Source organism: Aphis gossypii, chromosome 3, assembly GCF_020184175.1.
Source record: "Aphis gossypii isolate Hap1 chromosome 3, ASM2018417v2, whole genome shotgun sequence".
Lineage (NCBI taxonomy): Eukaryota > Metazoa > Arthropoda > Insecta > Hemiptera > Aphididae > Aphis > Aphis gossypii.
The window spans coordinates 4743041-4764989 of NC_065532.1; the positions used below are offsets into that span (position 1 = coordinate 4743041).

Sequence of the window (21949 nt, forward strand, 5' to 3'; positions counted from 1 at the left end):
GAATCAAAATTTAAAAAAAAAAATAATCATCAAATAACAATTTACAATAAAATAGGGAGAATATCATTTGAAAAAAGAAGTTTATATTACTGCCACTTGATTCTTCTTAAACAACATAAACAATCTCATTTTTAGAAAATATATAATATTTTAAATTAGTGTTATTAAAAATCAGAATTCAAATAAGCACGTTCGTAAAGGATAATAGGGACATGAAAACGCTGGGTTAATTACCCTACATAGCACATATAGAGTATTTGGTACGAAGGACGCACGATAAACAAAACACTACCGATCGAATTTCATAATTTTATAAGTTATACTACCCTATCCTATCACCAGAGCTGTACATTACACAACTATATTTGTGAGCGCTATAATAGTGGATAGTAGTATAGTACACAATAAATGCCGTGGCGACGAACCGTTATTATTACCACCACAACACGACAACCCATCATCTAAACACAGCTATTTATAAGTTCACTATATTATAATATATTATCATATAATTTAACCCCTTTTCGTGACCCATGTTACTTATTAAACCGTTCATTTATCACAGATTTAATTGTCGACTCATTAATTATATTGTTATTATTTATAAGTTATTAGTTATTACTATTATAATTATTATAATTATCCATCTTCAATAAGAATATTTACCAGCGGCCAGCGCCTTTTTACCCCTATAGACTATAATCTATATCATTAATCATTATATCTATGAGTGGCGTAATTGCGAGCGGCAACTGGCAAAGAGACACTTGTTCTCCTAATATTTTTTTAAGAGGCATAATTGTTTATGGGGAGAACAAATAACACAATAATTTCTTATTACTTATTAGTCTTTAAAATGTATTTTAAATGTATTTTTACCAACTATAATGATAATAATATCTAATACTATTAACGAATAACCTTAAATGGGGTGAAATAATTTACCTATATTGGTCTATCAAATCGTTATCAGTAGGTATAATTGTATTGTATTATACAAAATAATTCACTAAGCAGGTTTACCCCCTTTTTTTCAATGTTACAGTAATTTTAAATCTGAATTTATACATTTTAAAAATAGGTACCTTAAGACCATATTTTCAAATTCTTTAACTTTGTTGTGTACTACTTTCTACTCTTAATAAGAATATTCTGTGGAGATATAAGTTGTTCATTTAGTTTTTCAAATTACAACTCAAATTTTCCATTGTAGATTATTTAACGGATAATTTTTTCTAAAAATGTTTATGTATTAAAATCAAAATTCGGACGTGTGGTTTTGAGTTATTTAATTTTGTGTACTAAGGATAATAGATTCGTTATAATAGAATGAAAAAATATGACTATACCAGAGCTATTCCAACTATGGTGATTTGAACATTTCATTAGTTGATATTAATGTAACAACATTATTAATTTTTAAAAATGGTCCAAGTATAATATATTAGATCTAATATTTGAGTATCGCCATTTTTGAAAACTTTTATTCATAATATAAATATTTAAATAACCAAAAACCTATTCGTTTAAATTTTAAATTAGATACCTATATTAACATTTTTTTTAAAGTTATTCACTAAATAGTTTATAATAAAATAAAAGATGTTTTCATTTAAAAAGCAAAAGTTTGTATCACCATAAAACACTATTTAAGTAGTACAAAACTATTAATAATTTAAAAATTGTTATTAAATTATAAATAAACATTACAAAACTCAGTATTTGAATAAATAAATTATTAAATGAAAAAATGATGGTGGGTTTGCTTAGTGAATAATTTTGTATACATGACGTTAAGGCATAATAATAATATAATATATATACATAAGCATAATACATATAAGTAATTATGTAATATGTAATATGTGAGTATAAATATATATTTTATATTTTTATTATTAAAGGTTTTAAATAGGTATTAAACATTTAATATTTATAAAAAACGCAATATTTATTAAGTAATTTAAATGTAGAATATTATTTCTTCAAATTACTATAACTTATAAGTATTAAATAATCAACTAAACCTTGTATTTTATTCTTGTTTATAGAATATGAAATAAAATTAAGTCTATTAAATTATTTATTCAGCAATATTTACGAATAGATATGAATAGTTACGTTAAAAATATTTAAAAATAATTCGACCATGTATTATTCTTAGTAAAATTAAATCAATACTTGAAAGTCAAAATACGTTAATAATAGGTCCAATTTCATATTGGATTTACTTTTGATTAAGTATTGAAATTTTATTTAACTATGAATAATCAAGAAATTAAAAAAAATATATTGTATTCCAATTTTCTATGTTTACACTGCTTACAGATATCTTACAGAGTATAAGTAATAAAATAGTTAATCCCAAATAGTTATAATAATTTTTTTATTGTTACAATATTGGCACATTTTTACTTTGTGCAAACTTGGTTTAATTAATCTAATAATAATCGTTATGTATTGATCTATAGAGTTTATAGACAAAATATAATATTATGGTTTTGTCAATGCAAATAATTTTAAAATAATCGCGTGTCTAAAGTGATTCATAAATTCATAATAATTATGAAAATAATTGTTTCGTTTATACTTGTCAGTCGATGTAGAAATATCGATTTACCTTCCTTCTTGCGCATTACATATATTATATTAATACTATAATATATACGTCAATATAATGCACCATATTACACATTAATTATTTTAATAATACGAGTATAATTTTAATAAATGCTTTCTTGAAATAACGATAGGTATGTATATAATGTATGTGCATTATGTTTAAAAAATGTAATGGTGAACATTTTATATAAGTATCAATATACATTATTGAAATGTAAATTCCAAATGTTGAATTTATTTTCAACTTTGCTTTGAAAAATACTAATATGTACCTACTAAGTACTAATAAAAATTATATTTAAAAAAATAACATAAAACTGATAAATTACAAATATATTGACATTTAAAAAAATAAATGCCATCCACTATCCGTGTTAACATTCAAGCTTTTGGCAACTAAAATGTATTTGAAAAAATTGAATGGCCATTTTTAGACTGAATTTATATTTAATATATATTTTTTATCGCAGTGATAATTCTAAAAAATAATAAATTTATGAAAAAATATGACCATTTAATGATATTATACAAAATTAATGTATATTACGTTAGAATGTTGATATTCTAATCGATATAGTATATAATAAATGTTTACTCCTGTATCGGTTTGCTTGTACATTTATAGGTCATAACTTATAATGTATGTATATGATAAGCAAAATTATTGACAAAAGTTCAAATTCAAATATTACCAACTTTTTCATGCATTCTATATAATTTTAAAATCGTTTATTATTATTATTATTATTATTATTACAAATGGCTTTATTGTTTATAAAATACTATATGATACCGGATGTCATATTATAATCTAGGTATTTTGATATTATCTGACTTATACCTGATATAGTGCACCGTGATATATATGCACTATTAAAGAGAAAAAAATGAAATACATTAGTTTTTTTTAAATAATTAAATGCGTTTCATTAACATTATTTGTTATTTTTAACATCTCATAAATTCGAAGCCGAATAGTTATAAGTTATCATCAGCCAACTGCAGCTAGAGCGGCTTAATATACGTTTGCTACTATATTCTGTGGTATTTGTTAGCCATGTACTATGTAGGTATAGATAGGACGCATAATAAAGTGATGTAGGCTTTTAAGACTCTGAGTAGAAACCGCGTGATGGTAGCGACCGCGTCTCTACACAATATATTAATAGGCATATTATTTTGATGACATTTTGACGTAAATGCTCCGTTTTTGCGTCGACGTTTAACGCGGACGCTTTTGTCTTTCACCCCGCCAAATCCGTACCCTATACCTAATAATACTGCTGTAGATCTAGTGTTATAAAGTGGAGTAGGTATACACGCGGGCGCTCATGTGTATAGGATATTTTTTTTTTAATATTTAATGTATACAATCTGTACAACAATTTACAATAAGACGCATATTTTCAGTTGTACAATACTGCACGACACGTAAGACATAAAAGAAGTCACTGAGCAGTGAGCACCGACATTATACCATGTTCTATTGAAAACCATTAGACGGCGCGTATTTATAACGTGATTATTCTACCAAAGTTTTACGACTTTAACTTAGATTTACAAACATTAAACCAATATAATATACTCGTATAATATAATTGCGTTATAATAGGTACATCACGCATATTATATTGTGTAATGTGTTGATGCAATAAATTCAATACATCAGCCGCAGAGGCGTACATTGTACATAATACCTATGTACTAATATAAATAACCATAATATGTTCTTACAATAATAGGTACTTGTGAAAAATATACATCTAATCTTACCTTTTACACGAGCGCGGAGTTCTTGCAGTCACAGTGACACACACATGTAATATCTTCGGAAATCTTTCGAGCGTTATTTTGTTAAAACGCACAGTTGAACGGCTTACAAACGGAAGATAGTTTTCTTGGAAGTGATCACGGCTATATTTAGTCATGGAACTGACCAACGGACCAACGAAAACTATAATGTGATTACCCGATCGCGTGTGCCATAAATATATTATATATATTATATTAGTAAAGGTAAAACTTAGGACTTCACTGGATTTGTCCGCGACCATGGTATATATTATGTATACTCCAACATAATATGGTATCTGGTATTCTTTGTTTTATGTTCGGATAACCGCGCCACCGCGGTATTTATTTTTTGGTCATTAATAACGACGTAATATCGCGTAATGACTATACGCGTAACGTCGCAATGTCACTTAAAATTTTTTTTAAAGGTTCGTAACGGTTTTCGATGATACAGTTTTTTATAGTAGGTATAATAGACAGTATAGTGCTTGTGAAGTAATGTGACGCAATACTGGTGAAAAACTTATGAACTTAGTGTGCGAATAGTGTTAGGTATGTAGATTTTAAACACCTAAGTATAACTACACGTCCCATCACTTCCAACCGGCCGTTTTCTGAGGATATATCCTGTTCTGTTCATCTACATGCCTGCAGAAATCCAGATTCTAAAATGTTTACAGGTTCCTTGTAGGAATGGACACAGGTAATTATCTACATCGTTATACAACAATGATTTAGAATTACTTAATTTTGCACAAAATATGTGTATTCGCCATTCGGGTTTGTGAAATCCAAGTAAAACTTTTGTTATGAGTATATTATGCCGAAGTTACTTGTACACCGGACTTTGCCGTTTGCTCCCGACGGACACGTTCGATCGTGTGCCTCAATTCAGCTGTTAATGTTGATATTGTAACTTGTCACTGCACGCGATTATAACAGGAATATGCATTATTTGGTAGACAAGGTGGCGGGAGGTACAAATTTTATCGTCATGATCCTATGTTTTTAGCTTTATTTTTACAACACATTGTTTTTTAAAATTATTCTTGAATAGTTGATAATAATTTTTTTTAATGCACTTTATATTATAATTACTAATTAGTCGCATTTTATTTACTTTTTTTTAGACATAGGTACAAGGTACACATAATAGATAAAATAAGTATTTATTATATATATGTATTGCCCACTCCCCAAAACACAATTAGTGACATTATCACATTTTATTAGCTAAAATGACTAACTTTGTGGACAATTTTTTGTTTAGAACATCACTGAGGATGTCTCGTAAATAATATTTTAAAATACACAATAATATATTATAAACTACAGCAATAACTATAGTCCTACATTCGCTCTAGTGCATTATACCCACTAGTCACTACTCAGACGGTTGTCATTAACTTTTGCAGACACGTACAAAAAAAAATTTCTTGGGGGGGGTTCACAAAAATAAGTTTATAAATAAAGTTTTATAAATATATAGAATATAGATATGTGTGTGTGTGTGTGTGTGTGTGTGTGTGTGTGTGTGTGTGTGTGTGTGTGTGTGTGGTACTGTGTGCGTTATTTACTGATAATATCAATTCTCAACATTTTTGAGGAACAGTGGTGATCGTGATAATATGTTTACAACTCCAGGGACGTAGCCAGGATTTAATTTCGGGGGGGGGGGGGGGTCAAGTCAAGTCAAAAAAAAAGTTAGGTTTACGAGTACAAAAAAAAACATCATTGTAAAACTCAGATTCTAAAAAAAATTTCGTCGGTGACATTTCGGGGGGGGGGTCCGGACCCCATGGACCCCCCCCTGGCTACGTCCCTGTACAACTCCTTACCTTCGGGAAAATAATTAATTTACTAACGTATAAATCCTTTGACAAAATCCTAAATACCCCATTGGTTTGCACGTGTTTGTAGTTTGTACTATTTAATATCTATTTACTGAACCTGTAGTTTACCAATTTTCCTAGTAATTTTCACTGAATACTGATTATGAAATCACATCACCTAAATTATACTGATACTCATTTCTATAGATATAATATTTCTGCGATTGCCTCCTAATTAATTTTAGAGGATATAAAAATAAATAAAAATAAGAGATCTCAACGTTTCTAAAATTCAAAAAACTTACCCAGCGAATATATTTGTTATCACTTAATTGTAAAAATATAAAAAGTCGTTAGTGTTGTTTGTTGATCACAAAAACAAAAATAAAATTAATAATGAATAATGATGAATAATTATTTGCATCACGTATAATATCGTAAACTATAATATTATAATAATAACCTATTTGGAATTGCTATAGCTAATGGAATAAACCGTTCGTTCGACGTAATGTCGTACTGAAGGGCAACCGTCGCACGTCCAATAAATTACCAACCGGTTTCGCGTGATTTTGCCGAGTCTATTATCGTAATGCGATCGTCACTATCACAACTGTACTCATGTAGACGTAGTCACTGTAATGTCAGTCACGCAATCACTTAGGGAGTAGGACATCACTGTAGTTGCGTGGCTCACCCGCCGCTCACTACTTACCACTCACTTGTTAGTATGTAATTGTACAGTTGTAATGTTTTAGTAATGAAATGATCGCCACGCGGTTAGTTTGTGCGCGTCGTGCGTATCAGTTAAACGCTTGTCCGTTGTTGGTTCGATCGGTATTGAAGTGATTGTAGAACTGTAGTTTTTCGATTCTGCGATCTGCAAACATTAAAACTTATTGTTGTTCTATTCGACACGGCAGTGGGGCACTGAAAAACTGATTTCATTCTCGGTAATAATAAGTTTTAATCCGACAAATCTGAAAATTTATTTTTATTTTTTATAAAGATTATATAACATACCACATTATTGATACATCCGTAATAACTAATCATCTAATCACCTTAATATTTAAAAAGTAAAATATTCTTTCAGATAAGTGTTCCGCTGTCATCAAAATTTAAGTTGTAAGACAATATTATTTTATTTTGCATTTAATAATACAACGCCAATATTAAATTACATATTATTTTTCAAATAGAAAAAGGATATTATTGTAAAGGGCAAAATATGTCTATACTTAATATATATTTAAATTAAAAATATTATGTTCCGCTTGATTTGGCTTTAATATTAGTAATAAATAAACTGAAAATAGTCGACGTTAAATTAAGTAATACTTAAATTTTACTTGGAATTTCACAATAGATATCTCAAAAAAAAAAGCTTCATTAAACAAGAATTATGTTAATGTATCATATTATAATTAATATAACCTATATCAATTTGAAGTTAATTAAATGGTAAATACTAAATAAACAATATCTATATGAGGTAAATAATAAAAGTTCTCTGAATAAATATTATCATCATCTAAAATGATATAACAATATAGAATCTATATAGTATACCTATACAAATTTATTATAATAGGCAAAAGCCATAATATAATTAAATTTAAAACTAAATTAAAAAAAAAATTTATAGATACCTTTACTACTTAAATTTATTTTCCACAATAAATATTAATTACTAATGACATGTGTAGACGCGTATACTGTATAGTGATTATAATTATTATGACAACAAAAATAATATAAAGGCATAAATCCTTTATAGTTTATACGGTAACAGTGTATTGTATACATGACAATTTGTAACAATTACAAAATGTATCTACTGTGATGCTCTAATTGAATCTCTATATCTACTATTTATTATAACTTATAATAGTTAAAATGTATAATACTCTACATATTATTTGAAATTGTAATATCTTGCGTGTCGTTTATTATATCGTGCGCACATTGGTAGATTAATGATCACGCAAACAAGAAGTTATAAGAAAACGTATTCATTTTAAGTTGAATTTATATGTATACTATATACATGTCTAGATACCTCTATTATGAACATGACGCAAATAATACGTGCATACTATATGTAACGTACATACGAGTACACATACCAAAATAGCTAAATAATAATTTAACTTATTTTGATGTATACCTATGCAATGTGTATGTATAAAAAAAATATTAAATACTTATTACATTATATATAAATTTATTATTTTTAATAGTTTTTAGCCTATAAAGAAATTAAATCATTTAAATTAAGTAAAAAAAATAGGTATGTATTAATATTGCATAAAATATTCCTATCTTCGAAAATAAAATTTTCAATTTTATAAAACAAAAGCAAAAATTTTTTATTCGAACTTGAATGTTTAATACAAGCTGACTTTAAATATATTTAAACGTTTTGAACATTGTATAATTTACTTATAAAATATAAAGACGAAGAATTAGCTAGGTAAGTATATATAATTTCGTTAATACTTTTTTTTACAATACAATTTTAAATTACAAGTTAATTACTAATAGGTATATTGCTATTTTATGTGAAAAGTTATCAATACACTTTTCTAAAACCAATACGTCTCTTTTGTCACCGCTCAAAATCTGAAAAATATTGTTATGTATACTTGAATAATAAATTGGATACTTAAATAGAATGATTCTTTTTTTACATTACACTATATGAATACCGGGTGATATTAAGCAATTCTACATAGCACCTATAGTCACTATATAAGTATACTATACTGTGAATACTATTCAATTCTCACAAAGCCCTTTTTAATTTAGAATCTATATTTTATATTCTATATTGGTTAACACTGTACTACGTTCAATTATACATCTGCAGCTACAGAGAATAATTATTTCAATTTGGTCTCAAAAAATATAACTAAAAATTAGAATCAAATTATTTAAAAAAAAATGTATTCATTCCTGAGTCCTTACATTCTCAATTATTTCTTATCTGGTAATTAACTACTATAAACGATATAGTGTAAGGTACGTTTTCTCTGCAGCGTTCAACCACGTTATCCAAACACGGCGTCGAACAGCGTTCTATTAAACCTATGTATTTTGAATGTAACGCTACGTCTGGTGACAGCACTGGTCTCGGACCAGAGTACCGTACGGTGTGTTATAATTTAAACCTATACAAAAATTTTAAATACAAATTTTAATATTTACATTATCATAATACCATCTGTAAATATGTTCAAACAAAGTTAAATAGATATTTTTGAACGAGTTATTAAAACCTCTGTACAACTTCATGTAAAAAGTCTTTTGTTTAGTATACCTACCTTTATATACTTACATTGATGCAACAATTCAATGTATAGTGAGAAAACAGATATTTTGATTTATTAGTTTATTTTGTCTTTCAAATTTTATTAGCATATTATACTATATATATTCTAGAATTGCATGTTGATTTGAAATAAAAGTTTAAAACGTGTTCAGTTGTAAATATAAAGGTACATGTGTATATATATATATATGATATATTTTTATAAAGATTTATGATTGTTTATTTGAATATACACATATATATGACCATTGTTTGATGCAATACGCATAATTAAGTTTTTTTTCAAGTGTTGAAATACTAAAGTTGAAAATGTCATGAGTTGAACCCTTTTACTGCGATAGACGTATATACTTACGCGTCCACTGATAAGTAATTTTTTGGTGCTATAGACACATATTCTATGCTTCTTATAATTTTAAAAATAAATTATAGCTGTATTCATTAATGTCGTAATACAAGAAATCATCGACTTTTATATTAATCGCTATCATAAATAATTAATAACTGGTAAAATAATGACTAAAAAAATATACATATTAAAAATAAAATTATGACTCATAAGAATTTACAATACAGAATAAAAATAAATATTTAAAAAATATAGTTTTATCTCAAAACAGTAGGTATAGTGTAACCTATGCGGCTATACTGAAAACTGGAAAAAAATTAATTTACCAGTATAAGACATTATTGATATATTTGAATACATTTTTTCTACATTACACAGTATAGGATAAAAATTAAGTTTATTTTTTTGTGATTTTATATAATGAGCTTATTTCTGGATTTTTTGTACAATCCATAACTTTGATAAAATCATTTTATTCGACGACTAAAAATAAACAAAAACGTGCATGTTCATATATTATGTATGAACCAGTTCTATCTCATACATTAAATTTATTGCACTCAAGGTATATAATATAAATATATAGTATATTCATGAGAGGTGTTCAACACTACATGTTTCGGCCGGATAACCTTGAATTGAAATGGGGTTTCAGGATGCGAAACATAATATTACCAAAATACATGTTTTGAGAAAATTTAAAATTTGTTATTCTTTTTGAATGCTCTAGCATAGTATATAATAATTTTTTTTAAACAGTAAAGCTTGTTTTTTTTTTATTTACTCTAATATCATTCATTCATACTTGAGAGATAAGATAAAAAATAATTTTAATTTAAAGTAAGTTTAAAAATAATTTTAAATTTATATAATAACTAAATCGAAATACTATATACTAAGTACATAGTATTTATTTATGTCTTATCTGTGTAGTAGTACAAATTAACAATAGCGAGGAAATCTCGAGTATGTAGTATAAACATATGGTTAAAATGTCGCTAAAACATATTATTTATTATTTTTATATTACTCTAACTGTATGTAATTTTTAATTATAAAAATATATTTTATACAAAAAATCGTTTTAAAACGTGTTAGAAAAGCTCACTCTGAAAGCGTGCTGAATTTCCGATTTCTAAAGTATTTTAATACAACTTAATTAACTTCAATTCCATATAAATAACTACCTATGTACAGTAACTACGGACAATAAATAAATATCTTAATATCAACAATCGTAACTATGTACTGGTAACTAACGGACGCCGTCGTGGACGGACACAACGGGAATATAAGATGTTCTAAACTTAAATTTAGAAAACAAATACTAAATAGTCTAATCCAACGTTCGGGACTGAACGTCCGAATTTTAATGAAAAATTGATATTGCTATTTAAAAATAATTTAGTTATCCTACGTATGCATATGTACCAAAAAGGATAAATAATTTAAATATTCTCAAAATGTGTATTTAGGTAACCCTTTTCACTACTTAAAACCCTATTTAATCAAAGGTAATCCAGATAAAATATTTACTCATATATCTTAAAGCGAAATATTAACACACTGTATAAAATAAAGATATAATTTTTTATTAAATCGATGTAAAGTTATTGGAATTGTAGTAAAGTATCAACTATATTCAAGATCGTGGTATACACAGTGAAACTCGATTTAAAAAAAATAAGAATATCACGTCTTAATCTATTAATTGTAAAATGTTGTGTGTATAATATAATTATTATTATTGACAATATTATTCAGAATAATTATATATTATAATATTATGAGTATGATGAAACTGAAATATATCAAAGACTAAGAGACTTTACGTTTTTATAATTCATCTACGTATTATTATTATTATTTACTAACGCGCATTATTTGAATTATTTATATATATATAATATTATATTTGAGTAATTATAGTAAATAGTCTAAAGTAATATGTACGCACTTTGATAAAAATAAGTTTTTTATGTTTCATGTTTTATGTATGTTTCAGAAAGTACCTATCATTATCAACACTTAAATCATAAACAGCAAAGAGATAAGGATAAAAAATGAATAAATACCTGTTTGGGGTTGAGGTAAGTTTTATCTAGAATTTTTAAAAAATTTAATTTATAAATTATAAAGTGTACATCATATTTCTAAATTAATACATTTTAAGTAGCCATAATTGTATAAAACATGAATAAAAACATTTTTAAAATTAATAGTTATGTTAATAAATACATACATATAAATATATAATATATATTTCATCGACCATCATTCATTTTTCATTATATTATCAATATAATCGTACATTCGTGTATAAACTATAATTATTATTCATTGTTTAGTATCCTCGAGGGAGGATCAGCATTAATACCTATTGTCTGCTATAGTGTCAATATAATATTGTATGTATAACTGCCCTGGACTATTATATAAATGTACAAAAGATGGTAATATTAACAATGAATACTATAATTAATTTAAAAAATTTGAAATTTTCGCTTTGGAAAATTTTCTTACACTTTTTACATTTTAGCCGTCTTTATTTTTCCCACATTTCTTGTTATAACTACCAATAATTATTGGTTTTTAAAAAATGTATTTTCAATTTTATAATCTGTAACAAAATACTACGTAAAAATTACTTTGGTATTATTTTTGTATTTTATAAACTATAAACGAATTTAATAATTTTCAATACTACCAATTATATCAATTATCTAATTTAATTGATATTATATTACCCTATCATACCGTATTGCGTATACGTAAGATATCAGTATTAGAGAAGATCAGTTATGATATCTCTATAGATATGTTGTGTTATATATACATGATAAAATTGTGTATATGACCCTTGTTTTGTGTTTGTGGATGGTAGTTACGAGCTAGGAGTGGGTTGGATCAGACATAATATCACATACCTACATGGTACACATATACACTGTTTTAAGCGAAGACCTATATTGAATTAATCATAAACAAGTTTAAGGCTCATCTGACAGGTTACAGTTTATATTTTGCATGCTTCCTGCTCTTTAGCCTGAATTATTTTATTCTTATCATTTCACCTGTTCGACTTTATTTTTCCGCTCGCCACAACGGCACCACTATTCTTTATATAGGTAGTTTACTGTCTATTTATGTACAACGGTTGTATTTTATGAGTATTCGTGACTACTACTAAGATTTTATGTCAATCGTAAACATGAGTGATCATCCTTTGTTGTATGTGTTTTAATTTGATTTTAAATTAAGTAAATACATATATTTAATAACTTTATCTATTGATGCAATTTATTTAATTCTTAATGATAATAATATGCTACACACACAAAATATCACATTAAAAAAGAATTCATTTCTATAAAAGTGTTTATTATATACGTTCATTATATTACCTACAAAGTTCACTACCTATTATTTATTAATACAGGTTTCATAGCTTTAAAATAATAAATCTTTATGAGATATCTTAAATAATTTTATTATTGGTCAGCTAGGTATTCTTACAAAAATTTTAAGATCAATTTTTATTTTTCAGTTAAAATATATGAAATTATAAATTTATCTATTTTGTTTTATTTTGTATTCATTATTATCTATTTTTCAAAACTTTCCTTCTTTTTAAATTATCATTCTATATTTTAAATTTATTACTTTAGAGTAAAATTCTATTGTTTTAAATATTAAGCCAATGGTTAATAGGCAAATACTAAAATATTTAAATATCCATCTAATGTTTTACAAGGCCTCTAAACTATTGTGGGAACAGTGGATAACTTATATAAGAAACCTATTACTTATGTAACATATTAGATAGTATGTAAATTTTTTTGTTGTTTCTCATATCATTACGATCATCATGGTAATACAAGGATAAAAAAAAATATTCAACTAAATAATTTAGGCCAATTCAAGTCTAATGATTAAAATTATGAAAAAATTTCAAATTTCAGTACAGTAAATTTTATAACAAAAATATCTATTTTGAACTTTATAAATTTTATGTTGTTGATACTTGGGCCCTATATATTTATGTATTTATATATATTTGTAAAATGTTGGTGCCACGTGTATTGTAATAAAACATATCAATAGATGATATTATTAATTTTAACTATTGTAGGTACTGTTAAATTTATCCACCGTTGGCAATATTGTAATTTCAAAGAAATTTGATAATAGGATTATTTTATAGCAATGTAGCATAAAATAAAAAGTTTATTAAGTACCCCTTAGCCCTTATTGCCTATATTTAAAATAACGATGGAAGAGTTAATTATTATAATTTTCCATTTAAATTGTTGGAGGATAAGTGAGAGAGGGGACTTAAATTACGCACTAGCGATAATTTCCTTCTATCATGCTCGGTTGATTATGTTGAAAACCACTTTGTTTCATTATAATTATTTGGTAGTTTTAGTGACCTATTAAGGAACTTAGTGACCTTTTTCACATGCCATTAGGATACTTATACAACTTATGAAAATACATTTTTCTTTATTTATTTTGATATTTGATCTTTTCTTTATGTCTCTATGAATATATTTACAGTAATTTAATAAAATAATCAATATTTATATTTTTTAGTATCTATCTTATATTATAAGGCATTAATATTAAATTAAATGTTATTGAAAATAATAAACTAGTTTAATATTTTAATAAATTCTAACATTTAAAATTTATTATAAACTTCTTATTGGCTGTATCATTTTGAATCATGTATAGTGTATACATTGCATAATATAATGCAGATATCAGCTATCTAGGGGATACTGAGGATTCACCTACAACAGAAAATTTTGCTAAAAATATTGAAAACTTAAAAAAATCATCCCTGGCTAATCTATATAAATAATATTCAATCAGAAGATCACATCTTTATTTCCAATTTTTATAAATGTTTGCGTAATATTAAATTTTGATTTCTTTAATATTTTTTAAAAACGTTTTTTGACTTTATAATAAAAATAATGTTCAAGAAATTGTTACTTACAGCAAATTAAATCTATATTTGTTATTGTAGAGGCCAGAGGGTCAAAACTAAGACGTTTCCAGGTACTTAAAATATAATCGTAAAAATAATTTGTTGTTGACAAAATTGACTTTTTTGTACCTACCAAACTCAAAAATAACAATGAGATAAACTTGTTAAATAATTCTATATAGGTAGGTGATTAAGATTTACTTTATTTTCACAATTATAAACTGTTATTAAAACCACAACTTTGTTTTTCGTTTATTCTTAAATTTATTCACATATGATATTTTTATTTTTATTTTGAAAGATATTTTCATCTGTACAAGCATAATAATACAATGAATAAAAAAATATAACATATAAATTATTGTTTTATTATTTTAAGATTAGATCAAATACTTCTAAAAGTATTCTAATAATACTCACATTTAATTTTATTATTTCTAACTATATTTGCATTACATATTATTTATGAAAATATGTTTAAAAACTCACCCAAATACTTTTTATATGTAAATTAGTTTTTATTATACTATTTACAAATACGATTTTTAAAATATTCACATAAACATACCAACGTCAATGTTATACAAACTATTTGAATAGTATATACAATTTAAAAAAAATCTATACAAAATATTGAAGAACTATTTAAATACTAAAGTAATTTTACAACATTTTTATAAATATTTATAGCTACTAGCCACGGGTTAATTTCCTGTCATCGTTATTCAAAGACCCTAGTCTAAAATATTATTAAATCAATTAGTTATAACAGCAAATAAACAAGTTTACCAGTTTAACTGTAAATCCGTGTAAAATATTTAACTTTATTTCTATTAGGTATTTACTTATTTTTTACTAACATAAATGTAATATTTTCCTCCGTCAATACTATAATAATGTTAAAAACAATTCCTTATCTTAGGTTAATCTTTATCCTTTATTTTAAATATACAAACATATAGGTACTATAACTTATAGAACACAAATTATTTAATTAACATATTTTCATAAATTCAAAATTTTTTTTTAAATAATGTATAAATCAAAATCTACGATAATGAGAATGCGAAACGTTATTATGTAGGTACGTGTATTAAACTAAAACAACTGGGAAATATTTAAATATATTTATTATTTATTTATAATTTTGTGGCATTATGAATTCGAGTATCTGTTGTATTATTCAAGCGTGATTAAGTATCATTAACAAATTATCACTAATGGAAAAATGCAATTTTTTTCACCTTTTAACAGCTTAAACATTTTCTCATGAATATAATAAATTATTGTTTGCGTTTTATATGTTTAATGTTAGGTTTGTATTCGTAAAAATTAAAATTTCAAAAATAACTTTGAATTAATAAAAAATATAATGATTTTTTGAATAAAAATTATTTTTATGATTACATGATATTAAATAAATAAATTATTATTAGTAAAAATATATACTTAACTGTGGTATAAATACAAATGCAAAGTGGTTGTGTTATCTTGTAAACCTGTATAGTAATATATCATCAATCATAAGTTGTAATGTTTTCTGACCTAAATACTTCCATGTTATCGATAATTTTATAACTAAAAAATAAAATTAAACATGATGTTTTTACTAAATTACAATCTTCTATGTAATTAATACGGAAAGTCATTTTAACATTTAGTATTATTTTGAACATATTTGGTTGATTTAAATGAAAGTTTAAGGTTATGATCGCTAAAATAACAAATATTAAAATAATTTGTTATAAAATATAGGTATCGTTGAAAATTGATTTTTAATACTACTTTACATATTGTAGTACCTAGTCTTAGTTACTAGTTCGTTACTTTGTAGGTACCTACTTGATTTTGAATAATATTGTATGCTTATTTATATTACCTATATATTATTATTCGCATATTAGATATAGGGACAAATCTCACCGATTCTTTAATTCCCTGTTTCATAATGGAGTTGAAATTATAATCGGAATCGATTCATTACCACAATTATATAAATATATTAAACTATAAATCTCGACCAAGTGATTATATGTAATCAATTTCACAACTCAGTATTCAGTGCCACTACCGAGAGTGCTGCAGGGGCACCCACTGTAAGTTAAGGGCCGATAAGTTGTACTAGTTTGATTGGTTTGATTTTAAATAAAATAAGTTATTAGGATTTAATCTATACTGACATATTTGTCTAAATATATTTTTGATAACTATATATCAAACTAATAATTTAAAAATTATACCTTAAATAAATTGTGTAAAATGTGCTTGCATTTCCGTCGAAAGCCTATGAATACCAAGTTGTGGCACTGTATATAAATTTAATAATAAATCACTAAATAATATTTAGGTGTTTGTAATAAATTAATTTTATAGTTTGTATTTATATTTCTTAGATTTTACTAAAATGTCATGCATAACGAATTATTATTAAGAACTATAGATATTTATTTAATGTAGATGTGTATTCTGATGGGTCAGGCTAAAAAAAAATAACCCCAATAAATGATTCTGATGCACACCCCTAAATGTGTACAATGATATGATTGACAAGTAGTATTAATTTTCGTACTGAACTGCCTTACTACTATTTATTTGTTTATCTCACGCGCAGTATTATCATTGTTTCTCTAACGTGTATTGGCTCTATCTGATTGTGATGTCGTTGTCGTTGTCGCCCACCACTGTCCTTAACCAACGCCAATTTCACCGACGTGTTTCCCACTGTATGTCTACTGCAGATATTTTAATCAGTGCACTTGGCCATGGGGTCAGTTGTCAATCTGACTTTCGTCAGCTGTTCCGCGTGAATGATAAACGATCAGATCCAGCGCCATACAACTCAAACTACCACTAAACGTACCTCGCGATATTATTTTTAGTAATAATGACAATCGATGTTTACCAGCACTTCAATATATACATTTATATAGGTACTTCTGTTGAATTTAAAATGTGTTTCATAAATATTTCTAAATTATAACAAAAAAAAAAAATTATTTTTTTCAAAAATAACCTAGCTTTATTAGCTCTAAAAAGTAATGACACAAAAAAAAATATTGTTGTAATCCTAATACATTATATACTAAATCCCATGCATTCGGCTACAAATCTAAAATTTAAAATCAGAACAATGTTTTAAGTGTTGAGCTTATTCAGTTTATAAAGTATATGTAGAGTAGTACAAAAGTTTTTATTAAGATCTCTATAGTGAAAAAAGACTTGTGAATCACAAAAGAAGTTATAATAACATTAAGTCATTGAAGTTTTAAACCTATATTTATCGTGAAACAAATCGCTAAAGTATAACAAATAATAGTTTCATTATTCTCATCAATAAACTTTTGTTTTAATTTTCTTCAGTAAAAATTAGACTTTTAAATTGTATTTTGTTGTGACTTATATTATTTACCTGAAATGCATCACTTAATACATACTTAATATACATATTAATGTATCAAGGACAAGTTATATAATAAAATAAATTATTTATTTGTATTATATCAAGTAGGTATATTAATTACCTTGTATAATATAGGTACATTTTCCTTATAAGATAGAATTAAATTCATTTTGTAATTTAAATTACATTAATTTTATTAATTACATTTTTAATTCATATATATAGTTACGTTACTTATATTACATACATATAACTAGTGTCTAGTATTGAATTATATTTCAAAAAATTACAGCTACATTTATTTTTATTATAATATTGTTCATTTTTTTCAAAAGTTTTATGCTGAATTTATTATTCGTAATTTTTTTTGATTTAAAAATATAACCAAATAGGTTAGGTTAAACATGTCTGATTAAACTATATAAAATGATTTGTTTATTACATATGTCATCAGCGTATTATAAAGAATAAATACAGAAATAATACAGTTATATTAACTTTTTACTCTTCGGGCTATCAATTAATGCTTTTACCTTTTATGATATTGATAAAAATATGTCGAATTGCAATTTTCGCTTGCAAAAATATAAATAAAATCATAATGATTAAGCATCTATTCAAGAGTATTCTATCTATTTTTTTCAGAAGAGTATTGATTATCATTTTTAAAATTTAATTGATTTGTGGATTTGTATAAATTGAATTAATTTTTCTAGTCTTATCTTAAAGTAAATACCTACTATTTTTCATGTTAAAGATATTTTCATGAAAATTCAGATTTATCTCTCGGAGAATTTGTTATCGTCCTAGAATAATTAAATATTTATAATAATTTTAACCGTTAACAATGAAGTATGTTTTTATTCAACTATGATATTCCAAAAGAAAAATGTATTTACGCAACCACTCACGAATACATAGATATAATTCTATAGGTACGTACATATTTATTTTATTGTCAGCCGTCAGGTATTCATATAATATGTCACATTTTTAATTAATAATATCGTTATTATAATCCTAAAAAGTATGATAAAGATTAATAAAATAACATTGATATTATATTGACATATAGTATATAACTAAGTATCTGTTGGCTATTTTTATTTAAAGACATAATGTAAAATCTGAGAAAAAAAATTTCAACTAGTACACTATGTAAGATCTATTTTATTAATTAAAAAAATATGTAAAGGAGTTTATACAGCTCGTACACTACACTATAGGTATATATTATATTTACTAACTATTATAATTTGTAATGGTATCTTTAACATAAGGTATAGACGATCACGTTTAGTACATAGAGTCTAACTGTCTAAGTCACGCTTGTGTTATTAGATGATTTCTCTTTAGTTAACTTATTGTAAATAATATGGGTTGTGGCTTATGATTATATTTAGTTGTAATAAAACCGCACAAAATAATAATACATAATTATAGAATTATTAGATATTATTAAGAATGTAAACAATAAAAATTATAAAAAGACAATTTTATAATAACACTAATCATTTACTTAATAATAATTCCATGACTATGCTTTCTATATAGTATTTCTTGACCTTAATTATTATATTAAAATATAGTGCCTATGCCATTTTGTTTTTCGTACTTCTCCTCAGATTACTACGAATTAAGTAATAGCAATTGTACTGTATAATTGATATCCTATGTATAACAACTATATAATACATATCCCTCAAAGAATAAAACCATATTCTATAATCTTTGATACCTAGCACATATTATATAGATGTCGGGCGATTTTTTTCTTTTTTTTCTGTTAATTGCTAGTCTACGGCTTTTGTTCGCTTTTTCAAGGGTGTCATTTAATAGAATTTCAGAAAAAAAAATCGCAATATTAAATAATCAATTTATATATTTAATTATAATAAGTACCTAGGTTTCAATACCCAAAAACCTATCAAAAATTCTCTAAAAAATAACAAAGAATGCATTTTCAAAATTTCAAATCAATAAATTATAATAAATAAATAATAATAATTGAAAAATCTTCTAAATTGTTTTGATATACACGCAAGTGAGAAAAAAAATACAACTATTTAACTTTCGGAATTTTTAACACCTCTTTGTCTTAAATAAACTATCAATAGTACAAAATTAAAATACCGAACTTACACAAGCACAATATTTAATAAAATATTACGTACCGGTCGTATTATATCATTAATTTTTTATATTAAGAATATTTATTTTCTTACTATGGATAATTTTTCTAACTACCCATTTAATATTAAGTTTATAATAATATACGATATACTTAGGTCTAGCATATTGCTTACGAACCACATAATATTACCTATACTCATAATGACTTATTATAGTTAACTACTATATACACCATTCAGTGCATGTCGTGTTTGTGTGTGTATGTGTGTGTAAATACAAAGCTTTGTGGTGTATGTGTATGTGATATGGGCTATTCAGGTGTTGGTGTCGACGGTTGGTGTGAGGAGTAATAGCAGCCGGCACGTGGTATCGCCGCTGCACGCCGCGGGCCGGTCTGGTGGAGCGCCGTGCGACGGCACCGCCCGCCGTGGATTCGTTGTATGAAAGTGTCGAGCAGCAGCGGCAGAGTTTGTGGAGGAGGAGGCGGAGGCGGTGTTTGCGGCAACGGTGGCGAAGACGGCAACGACACTGGAAGCCGCGGTGACAGCGGCGGCGGTGGCGGCGGTGCGCCCAACAACAACAACAGCAGCACCAGCAGCACCAGCACCTGCACCAGCAGCCCTCCGTGCAGTGAGGGTTGTGGCGGCGGCGGCGGCGGCGGTAGTGGTGGTAGCGGCCTGGTAGCTGGCGTGCTGGTCAGCGATCAGGGCGAAGTGATCAGCGACCGGTATGTGGGCGTGGCGAGGCAGTTCGCGTCGCGTCAAGCGTCCGAGCGTGGCTCGAACAAGGCCGACCAAAGCGACGGTAGTGACGACGAGACCACGCTCAGGCAAATGCTTGTGAGGTAAGCTAATACGCACCATCACCATATAGTTGCATGCTTTGCCGACTACTTGACAACGCCAACTACGCTGCTATTATATATACATCTTACATAATATTATACCAATAATATATTATAATGACTTTATAGCATATGACTTTCCTACGCGTTAATAGAAGCGACACTGCGAATATATTACGTGTACGCTGTGTATATATATAATTATTATAAAATAGAGAAATGGACGGAGCCGGTCGGTGTAATAGTCCGCCCGCGACTATAGGCTGTCCTAGAGGGGGCCTATAATATTATATTATTAATATATACTAAAAGAATTAATTCAATCATACGTCGGAAAGTATATCGATTAATATATTTTGCTATCTACTGCAATTTATAATTTATAAAACAATTATTGGAGCGCATCAGATTATTTTCCGCTCTCTTATGCACTGCACGTGCTCTCGGTTATATATAAGGTAACCAACAAGTCCCACCATCTCACCCCGCTAACTCCGTTAAGTTAGTCCCGTTTTTGCCCATTCTCACTATTATTATACGCTATTGCAGTGCCACCAGTACCGCGAGTATAGTACTGAAATTATCCAAAATTGCGAGATGGACCGTTGTCATCAGGTATCAAAGCCCACGTCGTATAACGTGCGC

The 21949-nt window shown here is 26.6% G+C and overlaps 1 protein-coding gene across 13 annotated transcripts in view; it reads left to right on the forward strand.

The window, feature by feature from the left end:
- The window catches only part of LOC114120045 (glucose transporter type 1), a 78461-nt gene that overhangs the window by 30089 nt on the left and 26423 nt on the right, over positions 1-21949 (forward strand). For 9 of the 13 annotated variants that reach the window (XM_050204910.1, XM_027981819.2, XM_027981823.2 and 6 more), the window contains exons 3-4: positions 11937-12021; positions 20779-21304. In XM_050204910.1, coding sequence (XP_050060867.1) covers positions 20901-21304 — 404 coding nt within the window. In that variant the 5' untranslated portion in view covers positions 11937-12021; positions 20779-20900. Of the gene's footprint in view, positions 1-4957; positions 5120-6999; positions 7202-11936; positions 12022-20778; positions 21305-21949 lie in introns of those variants that run through there. The other 4 variants (XM_027981816.2, XM_050204911.1, XM_027981827.2 and 1 more) reach the window with 4 other exon arrangements.